At 42.6% G+C, this 20,124-nt stretch overlaps 1 protein-coding gene across 1 annotated transcript; it reads left to right on the top strand.

Moving 5' to 3' along the window:
* The first annotated feature begins 12,387 nt into the window (after positions 1-12,387).
* LOC119824404 (CD209 antigen-like protein E) lies at positions 12,388-16,694 on the top strand. Its single transcript, XM_038344522.2, has 5 exons — positions 12,388-12,574; positions 13,305-13,373; positions 13,780-13,931; positions 15,005-15,114; positions 15,351-16,694. Exons 1-5 carry the CDS (start codon positions 12,388-12,390, stop codon positions 15,499-15,501), a joined length of 669 nt encoding a protein of 222 aa, XP_038200450.2. The 3' UTR covers positions 15,502-16,694.
* The last annotated feature ends 3,430 nt before the right edge of the window (positions 16,695-20,124 follow it).

Genomic DNA, 20,124 nt, shown 5'->3' with positions numbered 1-20,124 from the left:
CAGAGGACTGATCTCCAAAATGTACACAGAACTCAAGAAATTGGTCATCAAAAGGACAAATAACCCAATAAAAAGAGGTGTACAGACCTAAACAGAGAACTCTCAAAGAGGAATCTAGAATGGCTGAAAGGTATTTTTTAATTAATTAATTTATTTATTAAAAATTTCCAACTCCGCCGGGCGGTGGTGGCGCACGCCTTTAATCCCAGCACTCGGGAGGCAGAGGCAGGCGGATCTCTGAGTTCGAGGCCAGCCTGGTCTATAAGAGCTAGCTCCAGGACAGGCTCTAGAAACTACAGGGAAACCCTGTCTCGAAAAACCAAAAAAAAAAAAAAAAAAAAAAATTCCAACTCCTCCCCTCCTCCCATTTCCCTCACACTCTCCCCCCACTCCTTCCCCTCCCTCTCCAGTCCTAAGAGAAGTCAGGGTGCCCTGCCGGGTGGAAAGTTCAAGGCCCTGACTGCTCCATCCAGGTCTAGGAAGGTGTGCATCCAAAGAGACTTGGCTTCCAAAAAGCCAGTACATTCAGTAGAATCAAAACCCAGTACCACTATCATTGGCTTCTCAGTCAGCCCTAATTGTCAGCCACATTCAGAGAGTCCACTCTGATCATATGCTCATTCAGTCCCAGTCCAGCTGGCCTTGGTAAGCTCCCATTAGATCAGTTGCACCATCTCAGTGGGTGGATGCACCCCTCGCGGTCCTGACTTCCTTTCTCATGTTCTCCCTCCTTCTGCTCTTCGTCTGGACCTTGGGAGCTCAGTCCAGTGCTCCAATGTGGGTCTCTGTCTCTATCTCCATCCATCGCCAGATAAAGGTTCTATGGTGATATGCAAGATATTCATCAGTGTGGCTATAGGAGAAGGCCAGTTCAGGCACCCTCTCCTCTGCTGCCCAAGGACCTAGCTGAGGAAATCCACTTGGACAGCTGGGAACCCCTCTAGAACCAAGTCTCTTTTCAACCCTAAAATGGCTCCCTTAATTAATGTTCTCCCCTGCTCCCATATCCACTCTTCCTCCATCTCAACCATCCCATTCTCCCAAGCTCTCCCCAATCCTCCCTCTCTCCCTTCTTTCTCCCCCTATCCCCTTCCCCCAATCCCACCCCACCCCTGTGCTCCCCACTTTTGTCCAGCAAGCTTGTCTACTCCCAATAACCAGGAGAATAAATATATGTTTTTCTTTGGGTTCACCAAAAAGATGAATATGATATGTACTCACTCATAAGTGGATTCTAGCCATAAACAAAGGACATTGAGCCTATAATTCGGAATCCTGAAAGATATTTAAGGAAATGAGGACCCTAAGAGAGACATACATGGATCTAATCTACATAGGAAGTAGTAAAAGACAAGATCTCCTGAGTAAATTGGGAGCATGGGGACCTTGGGAGAGGGTTGAATGGACGGGGAGAGGAAGGGAGGGAAGCAGAAAAAAAAATCAATTAAAAAAAATTCCTCCAAAGAAGTATATATTTAAGGCTGGTACTTAAAACAGCAGCAGTGATCAGAGGTGTTTCTTTAAGAGGTGATCCAACAATAAGAACTTTAATTTGATAAATGTATTAATGGGTTGATTAATTTATTGCTGATGTGAAGTTATGAGATGGGGCCTACTTAGAGAAAGAGGGTCATTGGGCACATATATAGAAGTTATTTCTTGTCACTCTGTTTCCTCTTGTCTCTTCCTCTTTCTTCTTTTTACCTTCCTCTATTTCTACTCTTTATCCTCTTCTTCATCTTTTAATTAAACACATACTTATGCTGCAATTTACTCAAATCTACCCATTACTTTCCCTTCGATTCCCCTCTATCCCTTCCTGCTTTATTTGTTCTCTTTGCTGTTTAAAACTCACTGGTTCCACTTAGTGCTTGGCTGTATGTGCATGGGTTTAGGGCCATCTATTACAGGGAGCATGGGTAGCTTCTCAGAGACCATGTTTCTGAATTTAAACAAAGACTTTCCCTCCCCCAGCAGCCTTCAATTCCCCACACATTCTCAGATAGCCTTGGAACTTCATGATACCCTCCCCTGTCCAAGATGCGATTTTGGCTGGCTCAGTCCTCTCATGCATGCAGTCACAGTTGCTCGAGTTCATATATGCAGCAGTCCTGTCATGTTGGGCAAGTGATATTTTGCTGCAGACATTCACTACCTGTGACTGTCACAGTCTTTCTGCCCCTTCCCTGATGATGACCTCTGAGCTTTATGTAGGGCTATGAAATTGATGTTCCATTTAGATCTGAGAAAACAGACTCTTACTCTCTACATGTTTACTGTTGTGTTTCTCATTATTAACTAACACCCATGAGAGAAGCTTCTCTGATAAATATTGAAAGATGCACTAATTTATAAAGGTAAGGGCTTAGGTGGCAGGTTAATACTATGTTTATTAAGCAGAAAGATAGTACCTAGTCACGGGTTCTTGGTCTCAATAATGGTGCTATTATGATTCAGATAATGGTGCCCTCTTGTGGAGTAGGCCTGAAATCTAATCAGAAAGAGGCTGGTTATACTTATGACATTTCTGCTTCTATTATGACAGTAGGTGTCTTTTGAGGCCAGCCATAACTGAAGCTCTCAGAATTCACAGCTGGGTGAGACTGAAGGCTACTTTCCTCCCCTGGTAGCATCACAGCATCTTCCAATGCCATCAAACATGTCCCTACAGGTGAAGCTTCCAGGTGGGTATCAGCTTGCTTTCTTCAAGTTCTATGTCTCACAAATGTGGTCTCTTCAACAATAGGGTCTTATCATCCTGTTCTGGGAGCTGTGTGATTATAAGCATTACAGCACTGACAGAAAGGTATCCTGGCAGCTGGGAGCCAAGAATTACCAAAAAAATCACACTGAACATACCTCACACAAGAGATTTATTGGAAGGGAAAAAAACAGGAAGGTGGCTGCCTCCACTCAGACGAGAAACAGCAGCAAACTGAACAGGATACAGGGTTTATATAGAGTTTCTTGGGAAAGGGGTGGAAGTTTTCAGAGTGGAGCTTTCCAGGGTGGAGATTGGTGGGATTTCATGTCCAGAAATGGGGTTTTTCTCTTTAGGGTGGGGGACAGTTAGGGAAGTTAAAGTATTCTTTAAAGAATAATCTTAAATGGATTAAAAACTTGAAGTACTCTCTAAAGAATACTCTGTCTTAACAGTGGGTGGAATCTGGCAATTAGAGGTTCTCAGGGGAGGGGCCTGGTTACTATCTTGAACAGGAGTAGAGAGGGTGGTATTATTGTCCTGTTTCTGATTTTAGTGGAAATACTTCAAGCTTTTATCCATTTTATCCATGTTGGCTGAGGGTTTGTTGTATACTGACTTTATTATATTGAGGTGTATTGTGTCCATCCCCAGTCTCTCTGGAGTATTTTTTTAAATCATGGAAGGATGCTGGCTCTTGTCAAACGCTTTTTCTATATCTAATAAGGTGATCATGTGGTATCTATCCATGAGTATATTAATGTGGCAGTTTACTTTTGATGGTTTTTTCCATTCCTCTGTCTTTTATTAGTCTTGAATTTCTTAATATTTTATTATATTTCATTACTATTTAACAATTGATTATTTTCTTTCTCCTCCCCAAGACTTCCCAGATCTTCCTCATATACCATCCAATTTCATGTTCTTTCTACTTATTTTATTCAATTAATAATGTCTTTATTCTGAAGGAAGAAATAAAGTTCATATTCACATAAACACTGAGGTTACATAGTACAGGGACAAGAGGGAGGGGAGGGAACAAACCCTATACAAACCTGCTAACACTGTCTCACTAAACACAGAAACATGCCCTGCATTCAATTATTCATATAATAAGCTATTAATAAAATATTCTCTAGATAACACATTTCTGTTTTCAAAGGTGGGGAAAAGACCAGAGCTTGGAATAGGAGACTTTATTCTTTTTGGAGATCTTTTCAGTCATTATAGATATTTCTTCACTGTTAATACAAATTATAAGTTCCTCTGCAAAGAAATTTTTAAAATCCTAGGGATACTAAGGACTCAACTCAAATATCTCCAAATATACTCGTCCATCCCCCCCCCCCCCAGGACTTCTGTATCAATTATCCCAAGGCTTGAAGACCATTATATGAGGAAGAGGGGGAGGAGCGAATGTAAGAGCCAGAGTCTAAGGAGGGGCTGTGAAGTGCTGCCTTCTGGACACAACATGGCCATGGTGATCATCACAGCATCCATAGTTACTCACCCAAGTCTTCGATGAGCTCAGACCAGCAGGACCAGTCATTTCAGGAGGTGGCAGCATTAACTGGACTCTATATGTTACAAAAAAGGAAGAAAGAAAAGAACGCATGAAAGTTGGAGGGAGGCACATTGTGGGTTTATCCTACAAAAGTAAAAGGGGAAAACTGGAAAAGATATGATAATGATACATTATATACATATATGGGACACTCAAAGAATGAACAAACGTTTTCCTTTTTTAAAGGGAGAAAGCACATTCTCGATTTCTCATGATGGACCTATATAGCTGAGAGCCTGCACCCTAACTTGTTTTGCTTTGGTTTTCCTTACCTGCTAAGTAGACAGTGGATTAACTATCAATGGGGGGTGGTGGTGGGGTTAATGAACAAGTTGAGGAAATCCTCTATTAACATGGCTGAAGACGGCAGTCGCTAAACAGCTATCAGCGACAGTGGCTCGGCAAGCAGAAGCCACCATGAACGAAGACGACAGCAGAACAGCGAAACAAAGCATGGGACGGACTAGATGACATTGATGAAAAACTTGGAGAATCGCTTGACTCCCTCCAACAAAAATTCTTATTTCAGAAGTCACTGAAGGATATTAAAGGAAACTCTCAGCTTGGTCACACCATATGTGGAGTAGTTCCTTCTGTTAGAGATGTCAAATTTTTGCAAACCAATTTTCTAGAATATTCTGTAAGTAAGCATGCCCCATGAGAAGCTCAACCCCCACTCTGTCTCTTTCTGTGTAGAAGCCACTTCCTTATTTGTCTTCCTGAGGGTGGATCTTGGAGATGAGCAGCAGGGTGTGACAATTGAGAGCTGTTGTCCAGGAGTCCTGCACACAGGGTACAGCAGTGACCATGAGAAACTGCAAGGCAGTCAGGGTGAGAGAACAGGTCCCACTGAACTAATGGGAGCTCCTCTTGGGCCAGTTCAGGCTCATTGCCTCTTACTGACGCTTTTCTCAATCAGAGCTGGGACTGAAGGCCAGCGGCATCAGATCTTCCTCTAAAGGATCTGAGTTCCAGCCAGCTTCTGGACTTCATAGCTTTCCAGGTACAGCAGGGATAAGAGGCTGAGGGGTGGTCAGTTTCTCCCACATGCCTGTTTTCTGTCGGAGTTTTTATGGAGGTTGTTCCTCTAAATCCCTGGGTCTAGGGAGGTAGCATTTAGGGCTCTGGGTTTCCAGGTCCTGGATGGTGAAGGCTTACACCACTGGACTGAGATTGACTCTGGGGTAAAAAAAATGATGGATGGAAGGGATTGGCTTTTGAATTTTATTCACTTAAAAATGTTGTGGTGTGTTTGTGCAAGTGCAGGTACAAACAAGATGTAGTGCAGTTGTGGAAGTCACAGGATAACGTTGTTTGTCAGTGCTCACCTTCACCTTCAGACAGGATCTCATTTGCTGCTGCACATGACATTCTAGCTGGCCACGCAGCTATCAAGGATTCTCGTGGTTTTAGTGTCTCTCTCACTCAAGAAGCACTTGGATTACAGATATACATCACTCTTTCGGGATTGACATGGGTTCTAGAGATCCAAACCCAAACCTCAATGTTTTCTCAGCAAAGGCTTTACCTACTGAAGCTTCTCTCTAACCCAGCATTTTGTGCACCCTTGAGGAGAAGCTGGGTGACCGGGTCATCCCTCAGCTATGCAGAGGCAGTGACTCGGGTGAACTAGAATGTCTGATTCTCTCCTAAAAAGCTGTGTGTTCTGCAGCTGCTCTCCTTTTCTCTGTTTGCGGTGTTGTTGTTGGACTTCCTTCTTTAAGGTCAGAGTTGACCCACCACAGGTCTGGTTTCTAATCTGGAGCAACCAGTTCAGAAGGAAGGTGGACCTGAAACTGGAATTTAGTCTTAAAGTAGATGTTAGGGGTTAGTCATGGCCTCTAACACCACTGATGTAGAAGACCAGAGGAAGAAGCAGCAATACCGAGTGAGAACTTGATGCAACCCATGTTAAAGCTTTTTTTAAAACTAGGGTTTCTCCTGTTTAAATGGTATTAAACAGGATGTTGTCTCAGAAGTCAGGTTCCTGGGATCTCAGTACAGATATGGTACTCACTAGGTGTTTCATAATGATAACTTCTTTAATATTAATGTACAAGGTTTTGGATATCATTATGGCATTTTTTGGAACAAACTGTGCTCTTGCCTAATTTCTGTGTCCGTGATAACTACTCAGACAGAAAGCACCTGAGGCAGGCAAGGTTTAATCCAGGTTACAGTCCACTGCCGCATAGAGGTCATAGAGGCAAGAGCTTGAAATGGCTGGTCAAGGGCAGAGGGAAATGAATGCTCCCATGCTGCTGTCTGGCTAATGCTCAGATAGCTTTCTTCACTCTTAACACGCCCACAGCCCAGCCCATGGAATGGCTCATCCCACAGTATGCTGGGTCCTCCTTGCTCATTTAACAATCATATTGATCCCTGTTGGTCATAGGCCAACCCAATCTATATAATTCCTCACCGAGACTCTTTTCCCAGGTAATTCTAGTTGTTTCAAGTTGGCAGTTAAAACCTAACTCCACACCATGTAATACATCTCACTCTTCTTTTTAATTTATTAGATTTTTTAAAAAAATACCAATCCAAGTTCCCGCTCCCTCCTCTCCTCCCATTCCCTTCACATATCCTCCCACCCCACCCCATTCAATCCTCAGAGAGGGTAAGGTACATTGCTTTGTGGAAGGTCCAAGGACATCCCTATTATATCTAGGCTAAGTAAGGTATACATCCAAAGAGAATAGGATTCCAAAAAGTCAATACATGCAGTAGGGATAAATCCTGTTGCCACTGCCAGTGGCCCCACAGTCTGCACCAGCAATTCAACTGTAAACCACAACCAGAGGGATTAGTTTGGTCTTATGCTTGCTCCTTCCCAGTCCAGCTGGAATTGTGAACCCAAAAACAAACATATATAAATTCACCTGGAAATTGGAAACAGACAAAATCGCCTGATAAAATTGGGAGCATGAGGGTGGGGGAGGAGAGAAAGAAGGGAGAAGAGGAAGAGGAGGCGAGAAGGGGAGAGTTGAGGAGAACTTGAGAGAATGGGATAGTTGAGATGAAGGAAGGACAGAGATGAGAGCAAGGAAAGAGATATCTTGATTGAGGGAGCCATTATATAGGGTTAGCAGAAACCTGGCTCTAGAGAAATTCCCAGGAACCCACAAGGATGACCCAAGCTAAGACCCTTAGCAATAGAGGAGAGGGGGCCTGATCTTGACTTGCCCTGTAGTCAGACTGATGATTATCTTAAATATCACCATAGAACCTTCATCCAGAGATTGGTGGGAACAGAGGCAGAAACCCGCATCAGAGCAATGGATTGAGCTCCCAAAGCCGAGTTGAAGAGTGGGAGGAATGAGAATATGAGCAAGGAAGTCAAGACCATGATGGGTTCACCCACTGAAACAGTCTACCTGAGCTAGATCCTACTCTTTCGTTGTTTCCCTGATCCTGTGTTCCCTGTCCCTGCTCTCCCTGTCCCTACTCTCCCTGGCCAACTCTCCCTGTCCCCACTCTCCCTGGCCCTACTCTCCCGGGCTCCACTCTCCCTGGCCCCGCTCTCCCTGGCCAACTCTCCCTGGACCCTGCCCTCCCTGGACCCTGCTCTCCCTGACACTGTGTTCCCTGTCCCTGCTCTCCCTGTCCTTGCTCTCCCTGGCCCCGCTCTCCCTGGCTGACTCCATTCTCTCTGCCCCACACTCTCTCTTGCAACCTCCCCTTTCTGTCTTCTTTCTTCTTTCCTACCATTGCCATCTTATTACAAGCTAGTATCCACATATGCAGGTTTTGTCTTTCTGAGTCTGGATTACCTCATTAACTATTATATTTTCCAGGTTTATTACAAACTTCACCTTTCTTTACAACTGAATAAAATTCCACTGCGTATGTATCATATTTCCATTACCAGAGATGAACATTAACTTCTTTGTTTCTTGTCACAGTTGTGGATATGTCCTGTTCCACAGGTGAGCAGCTGAACTATAATGAGATAACAGAGGTGAAAGCCAAAATTGGTGAGTGACCGAAAACCAACTTCCCAAGTGCCTGCAGATGTCTCTGTTCTGTTAGACACTGTGTCCCTGGCCTCTAATGCAGATGCCTCTGTGGTGTGGTCGCTTGTGTCCCTGGCCTCCAGTGTATTTTACCTGTTTCAACTGTGAAGTAGAGACACGAGGTAACACATGTTCACAGGTATCCATACAATCTTCTGGATTTCTTTGGAGTGATAAAGTACTTACTTTCCTCATTTTGGAATACATGGGGCTAAGATTTGTGTAGTCTTCTGGAAGTGGGAAGCAGCTGGTGGAAGTGGAGCTTTTTATATGTTCCCCGTCAAGGGAGTGTCTTAACTCTGGAGTTCTTATTTTTTTATAAGTTGCTTTAGAAAAAGTATGACATAGAGTGAGCTTCTTTGTGACATTGTCTACAAGTATAATACTGGATTTCCTAATACTCACCCTCTTGTCTATCTGTTTCCCTACATATTTCAGAGTGTATACCCCCACAATAGCTTCATTTATGTTTTATGTTATATAATGTATGTATTCCAAGTAGAATGTATCATGAAAGCTTCCTTTCTTGCAGTTTGTTGTTGTTGTTGCTGCTGCTGCTGTTCCTATCATGCTTCTTATCATCCTTTTCTTCTAGGATTTCTCTGTGTATCTCTGATTGTCCTGAAGCTTGCTCTGTAGACCAGAATAGCCTTGAACTCAGAGCTCCAACTGCCTCTACCTCCTAGATGCTGGGATACTAGTCATATGCCACCATCACCCGGCTCTCTTCCTTTATTTTATATATGATTTCCACTCATAATATCATTTGTATTTTCAGATATATAGATAATATATAGACAGATGATAGATTACATAGACAGACAGACAGACAGATAGTACACAGATGGATAGACAGAGGTGTTGTATTATGAGAGAAAACCTGTAATATTTGTTTCTCACTTATTTGCTTAGTATGATAATTTCCAATTCCACCCATTTCCCTGAAAATGACATATATTTATTCCTCTGCACTGGTGAATAAAGCCCCAGTGTGCATATATGCCAATTTTTGTTCATTCTTTTAAAACCAACCAAAATTTATATTTAAATATCTCAAAATATCTCACTAGTAATTCCCAAACATCTAGTTCATGGCTTTCTAAGTCATATTTTGATTTATTTTGTAACTTCTTTTAAAAATTTGTATTTTTTTGCTTTTTTATTTATTTTATTGAGCTATATATTTTTTTCTACTCCACTCCTTCCTCTCCCCACTCATTCAACCCTTTTCCATGGTCCCCATGCTCCTAATTTACTCAGGAAATCTTGTCTTTTTCTGTTTCCCATGTAGATTAGATCCACGTAGGTCTCTTTTAGGGCCCTCATTATTGTCTAGGTTCTCTGGGATTGTGATTTGTAGGCTGCTTTTCTTTGCTTTATGTCTAAAACCCACTTATGAGTGAATAGATATAATATTTGTCTTTCTGGGTCTGTGTTATCTCACTCAATATGATGTTTTCTAGATCCATCAATTTGCCTGAAAATTTCAAGATGTCATTATTTTTTTCTGCTGTGTATTACTCTATTGTGTAAATGTACCACATTTTCCTTATCCATTCTTCAGTTGAGGGGCATTTAGGTTGTTTCCAGGTTCTGGCTATGAAAAACAAAACAAAACAACAAAAAAGAAAAGAAGGAAGGAAGGAAGGAAGGAAGGAAGGAAGGAAGAAAGGAAAGAAGGAAGGAAGGAAGAAAAAGAACCAGTTTAGGCAATAGGCAACACAAGTACTGGACAAAAGTTACAAGGGTTCTTTTGTAACTTTTATCCAGTACTTACTTGTGTTACCTATTGCCTAGACTAGTTCTTTTTTCCTTTCTTTACTTTTCCTTTCTTTATTTTTCATTATTTTGTTTTTCAAGACAGAGTTTTATATGTGGCCGTGGCTATCCTGGAGCTCACCCTTAGACCAGGCTGGCCTTGAACTCACAGGGACCCATCTTCCTCAGTCCGAATGCTAGGATTAAAGGCATGCACCACCACTGCTGGGCTTAATAGAACTAACATAGGTTCTTGGCATCTTGTTCAAACTATTGAAGAACTGCATGCAAAATGTAGTAAAAAGATAAAAAGAAATTATTCAGAAGCAGAGCACAAGGAAGAAACAGTGCAAAGGATCAGTGAGCTTCAGGAAGATTACCCAAAGCCCTGGGTTGTATCTCTGGGTTTCCATTTGTGTGTCCAGATAAGAAGGAGATAGATCCTAAGGTGTTGTGAGAACTCCTTCCCAAGGGAGACATAAACTCCTTCCTCATAAGGTCACAACCAAAACCCAAAGAACAGTTCCACAAAAATTTACACTTTGGATCTAATGTAAGTAATTGGGATTACTTACAGAGCATGGGTGAGCGATTACTTACAGAAACATGGGTAACCTGAGCAAGATACACTGAAAGTCTTCAGCTGCCTGGTTGGCAGCTTTTTCATAGTACCATGGATGTAGCCCTACTCAATTAACCTCACTGAGACCCCCAAAGGCTATGTGCAATTAGGCTAGAATTCCATGATTGTCTGGAAGGACCTGCTGGATCTTGGGTGAGGATCCAATGACCTTTCTTAACTCTGATGAGAAAATGTCAATGGTCAGAAAGTTCCATCTTGATAGAATCTTCTAAGTAGGTACAACTGATCTGATGGAAATGGTGACAGTTGTTTTTTTTTTTTTGTGGGTGTGTGTTTTATTTGATTTGCTTTTTAGCAAGGTTTCTCTATGTTGCCCTGGTAATTCTGGAACTCACTATGCAGACCAGGTTGGCCTTGAACTCATGGAGATCTACTTGCCTCTGCCTCCTGAGTGCTAGAACTAGCATGGTAGCTGTTTTTCTCAGAGGACCATGTTCTACAACATGGGGACAGAGTTTGGATTTGTTCCTGATCTGTTAAACTCTGAATTGACAGACGGGAAGGGTTCTTGTACAGGTCTTGTGAAGGAAGCCACGGCTTCTGTGAGTTCATGAGTGCAGGGGTCCTGTCATGTCCAGAAGATGCTATTTCACTTGGTCCTCCCACTCTCTCTGCTTTGTTGGGAGGATTGTGACACAGATGCCCCATTTATAGCTGAGCACTCCACAGACGCTTATTTTCTGCACTTTAACTGGTCATGAGTCTCTGTATTAACCATCATCCACCACCCAAAGAAATTTCTCTGATGAGGACAGAGAGATATACTAATCCACTGAATATAGAGCATTTAGAAAGTATTTTCATACCATGTCCACATGGACAAACAATTATTAGATAACCCCTAGGGCCTCAGACTACTGAGGTGTATACATTCTTGGCTAGATTTCCATTATGGGCATGAGCTCCATTTTGTGGTGCAGGCTTTAAATTTAACCAGAAAGCGGTTGGTTCCCAGAATTGCATCAGTGACCATATCTTTCCACACTGGTCATCACTGTAGTCCTCAGTGTTCATGGCTGGGTGAGACTGTTGGAGGCTTTTCTACCCCCAGAAGTCTGCACAGCACCTTCCAGGACTGCGAAAACTTGTGAGCAGGGAGGAGGTTTCCAAAGCATTGTCAATTTGAATTTTCCGTGTGCTGTGGTTAAACTGTGTGATCTCTTCAGCAATTGATCTCACCATCAGTTTCTAGTGGGCTATTACTAGCAGTCTGGCCAGGTTCTTATTTTTCCTCCTCTGATTTGAACAGATAAGAAGCTGGTGACTAGTGTCAAGCTCTGGATTCCAAATAGCTTCTGGATCAAACAGTTTTATAGTCACTACACAGAGAGAGGCTGAGGAGGAGTGGAGGCTTCCTAGATATTTGTTCCTGTGAAATGGAAGATGAAATTCTGTATTCATGGCTCATGGGAGATTCAGACCTATGTAGGGGTGTGATTGATCAGTGGTTAAAATTAACCAGACTAGCTTTAATAAAAAATATTTAGCTTTAATAAAGGGAAGAAGGAAACTTACAAAACCAGGGTTCCAGTGATTTAGGAGCCCGGGAAAACAAAGAGGAGGAAACAGATGCACATGGGTGTTTTATAGGCTATTTGTGGCCCCCGGGGGGGGGACACACCTTATACGGCACTTGATTTGCTGAATTCCCCCATCAGACCTAGACTTGTGGCTATGGGAACCTAGAAGCTTGAGCCCTAAAGTCATGTGTCTGAGCAGGCATAAGCTGGTGGATCGTGTGACTCCGAGACCAGGTGACACAGGCCACATGTGTGCTAAAACCCCATCCTTCTCTTCCACAGGGTGTGTGAGACATGACCTGGTCCCCTTGGTGCTGCAGCTGCTTTTCCTCATTCTCTTCTCTGGGGTCCTTGTGGCATTTCTTCTCCAAGGTCAGATGCTCCGAGTACTTTGGCTCTTAATGCTGGTCTCTTGGCTGATGCATCCAGATCTAGGAGGGAGACAAGACCAAAGTTGGAACCTGGTCCTTCCATGACTTCTAAGCATGTCTCAGAACTCCTGAAGCCTATACAGCAGGGGAAATGGAGGAGGAACAGGAGATGGTCTTTGTTACACTTGCCCCTGTAATTTAGTCTTTTCTGAGTGGTGAGATACTCCTGTCTCTATGGTGTGTGTGTGTGTGTGTGTGTGTGTGTGTGTGTGTGTGTGTGTGCTTATATGTACTTCACCTCCAAGGGTGAACATACACTTTGTGTGTGCATATATGTAGTTGCTGAGGGACAGCCTCAGTGGTCATTCCTCAGATTCTGCCCACCTTGTTTTTTTGGAAAATGGTTTCTTATTGGCCCTAAGACATCAAATAAGTGAGTCTGGCTGGTCAGCGAACCCAAGGGATCCACCTGTTCTTGAACTTCCAGAACTGAATTACCAATGTACACCAACATCCCTGGTTTTCAGAATGTGGGTTCTGGGAGATTGAACTCAGGTCCTTGTGTTTACAGGGCAAGACGTTACCAACTAACCCATCTCTTCAGCCCATCATTCCCCAAGTGTTGCATAGCAATAGTTGGCTCTCAGATACTATGTTCCTATGTAGGCATTGTAGACCATGGCACATGTAGGTATTTAATCATTGTAGTTTCTTTTTTTGTCTTGACACAGTTCCAAAGGTTCCCTGCACCCAGGATCAGGAGATCTACCAGGAGCTCATGCGGCTGAAGCCTAAAGTCGGTGTGTAATCAGAATCTGGCTGTCCAAGGGTCTTAATGGGTATTCATGTGGGGACACTTTGGTTGAGTTCAACCCTTAAGGCTCTTCCTTGTCAACTGGAAACACAGAATAACACCAAAACTGGTTTTTTGGTGCTCACAAGAAAGTATATATAATAAGGATTCAATTATGCCAGTTTCCTGGAGTCTGTTCTAAGATCTTAGCTCCTTCTTCTCCCACTGTGAATGAGATGGGGCCAGGATTCCTGGGTTCTTTTAGAATAAGGAAGAACTTGGAAAGTCGAGAGGGTAACGTCTTCCCATGGTGATGCTTGGGGGTTTCTGACTCTGGAGGGCTGGAGGGCTGAGCACACAGGAGAATACAGACAACCAAGTGTGGGTTTATTCTAACTAGCCTCTTCCAACAGACTCCCTGTGCCGTCCCTGCTCCCAGGACTGGATGTTCTTCAATAGAAATTGTTACTTTTTCTCCATAACTAAACGTAACTGGAGTGATTCCCTCAGTGCTTGCCAAGAAGTGGGGGCCCAACTAATCATCATTGAAAGTTATGAGGAGCAGGTATGCTTAATTATGGAGTAGGACATGCATCTTTTCATTGTTATGGATTTCACTCATCATATCATGCCTCTTGACTAAACCTACCCCTAACATCTCCTCTCAATTCTTTTCTTGCCCCAATAATTTCCCCTTCCAAATTCATGTACTTTATCTTTCTAAACTCATAGAGTCCCTCTATTGCTGCCTACATGTACATAGGTATAAGGCTATATACTAGGGCATGGGTAGCCTCTCAGGAGCTATGTGTCTAAAAAAAACCCTGACTTTCTTTCCTTAAATGCCTTCAATTGTTAATAGTACTTCAGTCGAGATTGGAACTCTATGAGCCCCCTCCTGTCTAGGCTGAAAATTTTGCTTACTTGATCTTGGGCAGCTACTGTGAGTTTATGTGTGTGACTGCCCTGTCCATTTTACCTCAAATGTCCAAAATCTGAGGGGAGTGACGTGATACAGATGGGGGCATGCATTTCACTACATAATAAGCAGTTGAAGGTGGATAGCCATACAGATTTTCAAGGCGGAATGAAAGAGAAGTGAGCTATGAATTGGGGCATCACAAATGCCTTACACACACACACACACACACACACACAAACACACACACACACACACACACACACCAAACAAGTCTTGACCACGTGCATACGATTTGGGGGAAGACTTGGAGATATAAAAAATGCCTAGTGATAGGTTGGCTGGCACATAGTAACTTGCTTTCTAGAGGGAAAACTCGTCTGTGTGTCATTGACCAATTGCTAGAACATGGCTCACACATTCATGACCACACATGAGTAAATCCAAGTGGGACCACTCAGAACTCACAAGCCAGAGAAACATGCAATGAAAAGAAGTGTATGCAACAAGAGGTCATCTGTGTACTTCTCTGTGCAACTCATTTCCTTATAGGGCACAGGAACGGGAGGACTCAGATCTCCTGAACACTTGCTAGAGAACATGGTGTAGTTCCCTCGAAGGACTAACTGCAAATAGGACTTTCTATATAGACTTTACAAGGACACTGGATGGAAAATTAAATGCTCAACTGTATCTCAACTACTTTTCTCCCTTTCCAGGACTTTCTACAGAAGATGTTTAAGATTAAAGGCGGTTTCTGGATTGGGTTGTCAGACATGAAACATGAAGGATCATGGCAGTGGGTGGATGATTCACCTTTGTCGCCAAGGTAGATCAAAAAACAAGGGCGAAATTGGTGTGAATGGGCTGGTGTCTGAAATGTTAATATCCTTGCCTGGGGTTTTTATCCCCTAGACATAAAAAATTGTCACTTACTGAATGGAAAGGGGGAATTTGTGCCCAAGTTCAGGGAAAATATGAAGACATCTAGTTTCCCAGGAGCTTCAAATTTGGTTTATAGATGAGGGGAGAGATACATGTTCACAGTGTGCATGGGTTTTGCAGCTTTAAACAATATTGGACCTTATGGAAAAATGAAGACCATTCAGAGACTGACTGCGCAGAACTGACGGATCATGGTTGGAATGAAGAAAACTGCAAAAATGAGAAATTATGGATCTGCAAGAAGTCCCCAGCATCCTGCTCCAACAACTGATGTCCAGGTTCTCCCATCAGCCCTCACAGCTCCAATCTCCCTGACAGATGACTGAATTTCATCCACACTTAGACCAATTCCTTCTCCCTGTTTTCAGGCAAGGAGCTCTTAGCAATAGCTCAGCTGTTATCTTCTATCAGGTCCCTCATCCTCTGGGAGGCTGATCCACTGCTGCCTTCCCTCAGATATATCCAGACCCTACTTGGCTTAGTGGTTACTGTTCTGGCCTTTGCTTACAATTTAATACAATGACTAAGTGTGGGATATTCTCAGGGACTATGTGGTTATCTTTAAAATGCTGTCTTCCTTGCTGAGATTAGATAGCCTGCATTTCTATGTTTAGCTCCCCAGTACCAGAGGCTCTACACTATCCCATCCCTGCATCCTTTCCTTTCATTCATTTGTCTTCTATTTCTCTCCCCTGTACACATTTACTGGTGATTGTTCCCAATTACTTCAGCTCTGATGGCAGCCTGATAGCACCAGGGAATTAATTCACCAATCAAATGATGCTTTAAGGATCAACTTTTGCTTCCATTGGTGGTAGTGTGGCAGATGTGTCTCCCACATCTCTCTTCAAAGAAGGACATGTTGCCATCACAGAGATACTTACACAAGTTTATTGCCCCCACTATTCATAAAAATTAAATTATGGAATCTACACTATGGCCAATAATGGAGGAATAAAGAAAGTTTTTTGTTGCTGTGATAAATACCATGACCAAAGGTAACTTGTGGAGGTCAGGGTTTATTTCATCTTACGGCTTCAAAGGAAGTAAGGGCAAAAACTCACTCCCCATGGCTTACTCAGTCTGATTTCTTATACATCCCAAGACTGCATGCCCAGGTATAGTACCAGCCTTAGTGTCCTTCCCATATCACCACCAATAAAGAAAATGCCCTACAGACTTGAATGCAGGCCAATCCTATGGAAGTATTTTCTCAATTAAGATTTTTTTCTCAAATTACCCTATCTTGTGTCAAGTTGACATAAAAACTGGCCCAAACAACAGAATAGGATGTTTCTCCATCAAAAGTCAACATAATTTGAAGGAAAATGGATGCAACTAGAGATAATCACATTAAATGATTCCAACCAGTCTCAGAAAGATAAATACCATGTATGCTACCCCATTCATAGTTCCTATATAGTCACATAAATCATGTATGTATATTTTAAATAAAAGTGGAAATAAAGTTGTCTAGGGGAACAAAGAGTAAGAGCAGGAGAGGGTAGGATAGGAGGAACGGGGTAGGTGGGATATACTCAACGCATGATATATATATACTAATAAGAAATTTTAAACTTGTATTAAATTTATTTATTTGTATGTGGGTATGTGCATCACAACATTTGTACAGAGGTCAGAGAACAACTTACTGGAGTTGGTCTCTCCCTCTACCATATGAGCCCCAGGGATTAAAAGCAGATCATCAGGTTTAGCAATGAGTGCCTTTCTCCACTAAGTCATCTCATGAAAAGATTCCTCTATTTGGGGTGAGATTGCCAGTTCTGTGACATTTATCTGTAGAGTTTGCAAACTTTTAGGTTTTGTTTTAGACTCCTTGAGTCTAAAAAGACTTTGAATTTTGACTTTTGAAAAGTATGAACTCTTGGTGGACATTAAATATATTTTGCATTACAAAATGACTATAAGACATTTGGGGGAACTGAGCTGGGATACTGTGACTTTAATAAACAATTTGCTTCCCCCACAGTCACATGTTGTGGAATAATCTTTTTGTGCACTGTGAAGATGTATCTTTGCCAAGGGACCTTCTGATTGGTTTAATAAAGAGCTGAATGATCAATAGCTAGGCAGGAAGAGGTTATGCAGAAGTTCTGGGAAGAGAGAAAAGAAGAGGAGATGAATCTGGGAATGGGGGAGATGCCAGAGGAGATGAAGAGGAAGCAAGACATGAAGGAGCACAGGTAAAAGTCATGAGTCAAAAGACAGAACATAGATTAATAGAAATGGGTTAATCAAGTTATAAAAACTAGTTAGAAACAAGTCTAAGATTAAGATTTCATAATTAATAAGAAGTCTCAGTGCTGATATTTTTGTGAACTGGCAGCCTAAAGGAAAGTCTGTCTACCTATGGCATATGGTATCTAATGTGAGAACTCAAATATCTAAACAAAGGGTCTGGGAAAGCTAAGAAAAGTTCTAGACAATGAACTCAATATGGCTTTCTAGTCCTGTAGTCTCTCAGGTTAGCCAGTGCTCAGCATAGAGGTGCAGCTACCAGCTACTGCCTGGGTGCTTGAGCCATGCTCTGGCCCCATGTGTTGGTACCATGCGCTAAGCTGAGCCATGAGGCAGTTGACATGCCAGTTTAAGATTTGCCTCATATCATGGATGCTCCTGGGAAGAGTAAATAGATAAGATCTCCTGAGTAAGTTGAAAGCATAAGGGAAAGAAGGGTGAAGGGGAGGAGGGAGGAGAACATGAGGAAATGGGATGGCTGAGTTGAGGGAGGGACAGAAAGTAAGAACAAAAAAGAGATTATCTTGATAGAGGGAGCAGTTATGGAGTTAGTGAGAAACCTGGTGCTAGGTAAACTCCTAGAAATCTATAAGGATGACCCCAGCTAAGACTCCTAGCATTCATGGAAAGGGTACCTGAACTAGCCTTCCTCTGTAATCAGATTGATGACCACCCTAATTGTCATGATAGAACCTTCAACCAGTAACTAACAGAAGCAGACAAAGAGATCCACAGCTAAGCTCCTGGAGTCCAGCCAAAAAGAGGGAAGAGGGATTATATAAGGAAAGGGGCCAATATCATGATGGGAAAACCCACAAAGACAGTTGGACCAAGCTATTGGGAACTCACTTGATGGGGAAGCTGACCAATCCCTTGTCTGAGGGGCGTGACCCCTCTGGGGCACAAAATACTTTTAAAAGATCTGTGTTTGTTTGTTTTGCCCTCTTGGTTCCCTGCTCTTTGCTGAAACTCTGGCTCTGTAAGTTTCTCCCATTTTCTCCTTTTATTAAAGCTGAGTATTTTATATAAGGCTAGTTTTGTTATTTCCAATTGCTGACCGACCACGCCCGCTACATTTTGGCACCCAATGTGGGGCTTTTTAGCTACCCCCGGTCACTTTGCAGTAGCCGGGAACTGGCTACCGGGGAGAACTCGGCTTTGTTCCAGCCCCACCTGCTGTAGTGGTTACCCGCCAGAGACAAATAGTTACTGCCTGCATCCTGATGTTTGAGCTTGTGACCCCCTCACCCCCCCCCCCCGCCATGCGCCTGGGCCCTAGCCTGCACTAGCCCACCGCAGCTTTCATAGCGTGCACAAGCGAATGGAGCTCAGGCCCCTGCGACCTGCGCATTCTTACACAGGCGGCTGGCTTTGAGGCTGCCCGTGACTCTGACTCCAGCAGCATAAGAGTGGCTCCCCTGCCCATTTTATAATCCACCCAGTACACGGTCTGTGAGCTTCTATTTTTTAGAATTTCCTTTCCGGGTCTGACTTTCTCGGCCAGGTGGATCCAGGTGCACCCCACCACCTACTGTCAGGCAACAGTCATTACAGGTAAAATTTCTTTCGATTAAAACATAAAAATAAATAAATAAATAATACATACATAAAAAATACAGATTCAATTGAAAATATCTGATAATATCACCGCTAAAGGATTTTAAAGATTGTTTGCTTGCACCATGGCTGAATTATGGCACGAGGCAAATGAGGTTTTCTTTGGTTGGATATTTACAGGGCTTGGTATTTTTCTTATTTTTTGTTATAACATGGTCAGACAATAGAAAAATGATAGAGTCCTTACAGGACAAATCCAGGATTCTTTTTTTTGGTTTTTTCGAGACTGGGTATCCCTGTAGTTTCTAGAGCCTGTCCTGGAACTAGCTCTTGTAGACCAGGCTGGCCTCGAACTCAGAGATCCACCTGCCTCTGCCTCCCAAGTGCTGGGATTAAAGGCGTGCACCACTGCCACCCAGCCAAATCCAGGATTCTTAAGGCAGAAGTTGAAAAATTAAGTAAGGGCACGACTGTTTTAAAAGACAACTTTCAAATGGTTGAGGTAATTTCAAAAACAATTCAGATTGACAATATCCACATCAAGAAACAGTTTAAAGTTCTCAAGGAAAGGAATAGATCTTTGTCTGATATGACTATCAACTGAGAAAAATTTAGGAAAGGTTCAGTCTGCTATTGAGAAGAGATTCATTGCTGTGGAGGAGGGAACAGCTGATTTGAACCATAAATTTCAGTCCCTGTCTGTAGGAAGTGAAACATTATCTGAGAGGATTCAAACCACTGAATGTATTACTAAGACTTTATCAAAGGGCTATGAAAGATTAATGGACAGAATTTCAATACAAGATGGCAAAATTCATGCCATGAAAATTTTATCCAAGGATGAGATATTATCTGTATTGGACAAACTTCATATCTTAAAATCCTCTATGAAGGCCTTGGAACATATTTCTGGACAAGAGAGTCAGGCCTTGCAGGAGGCAACGTTAAACAGATTTGAAAAGATTGAGAAAATTATAGACTCTGATGAACAGGAGCAAACGGTAAAAAGGAAAATCTTAACCCCATCAGTGAATAAAACTCTTCAAGATAATTTCCATAAAGCTCTACCTGCCTTTCC

This window comes from Arvicola amphibius, chromosome 10 (assembly GCF_903992535.2).
Source record: "Arvicola amphibius chromosome 10, mArvAmp1.2, whole genome shotgun sequence".
Taxonomy (NCBI): domain Eukaryota; kingdom Metazoa; phylum Chordata; class Mammalia; order Rodentia; family Cricetidae; genus Arvicola; species Arvicola amphibius.
This window is presented reverse-complemented; position numbering and strand designations above follow the sequence as displayed.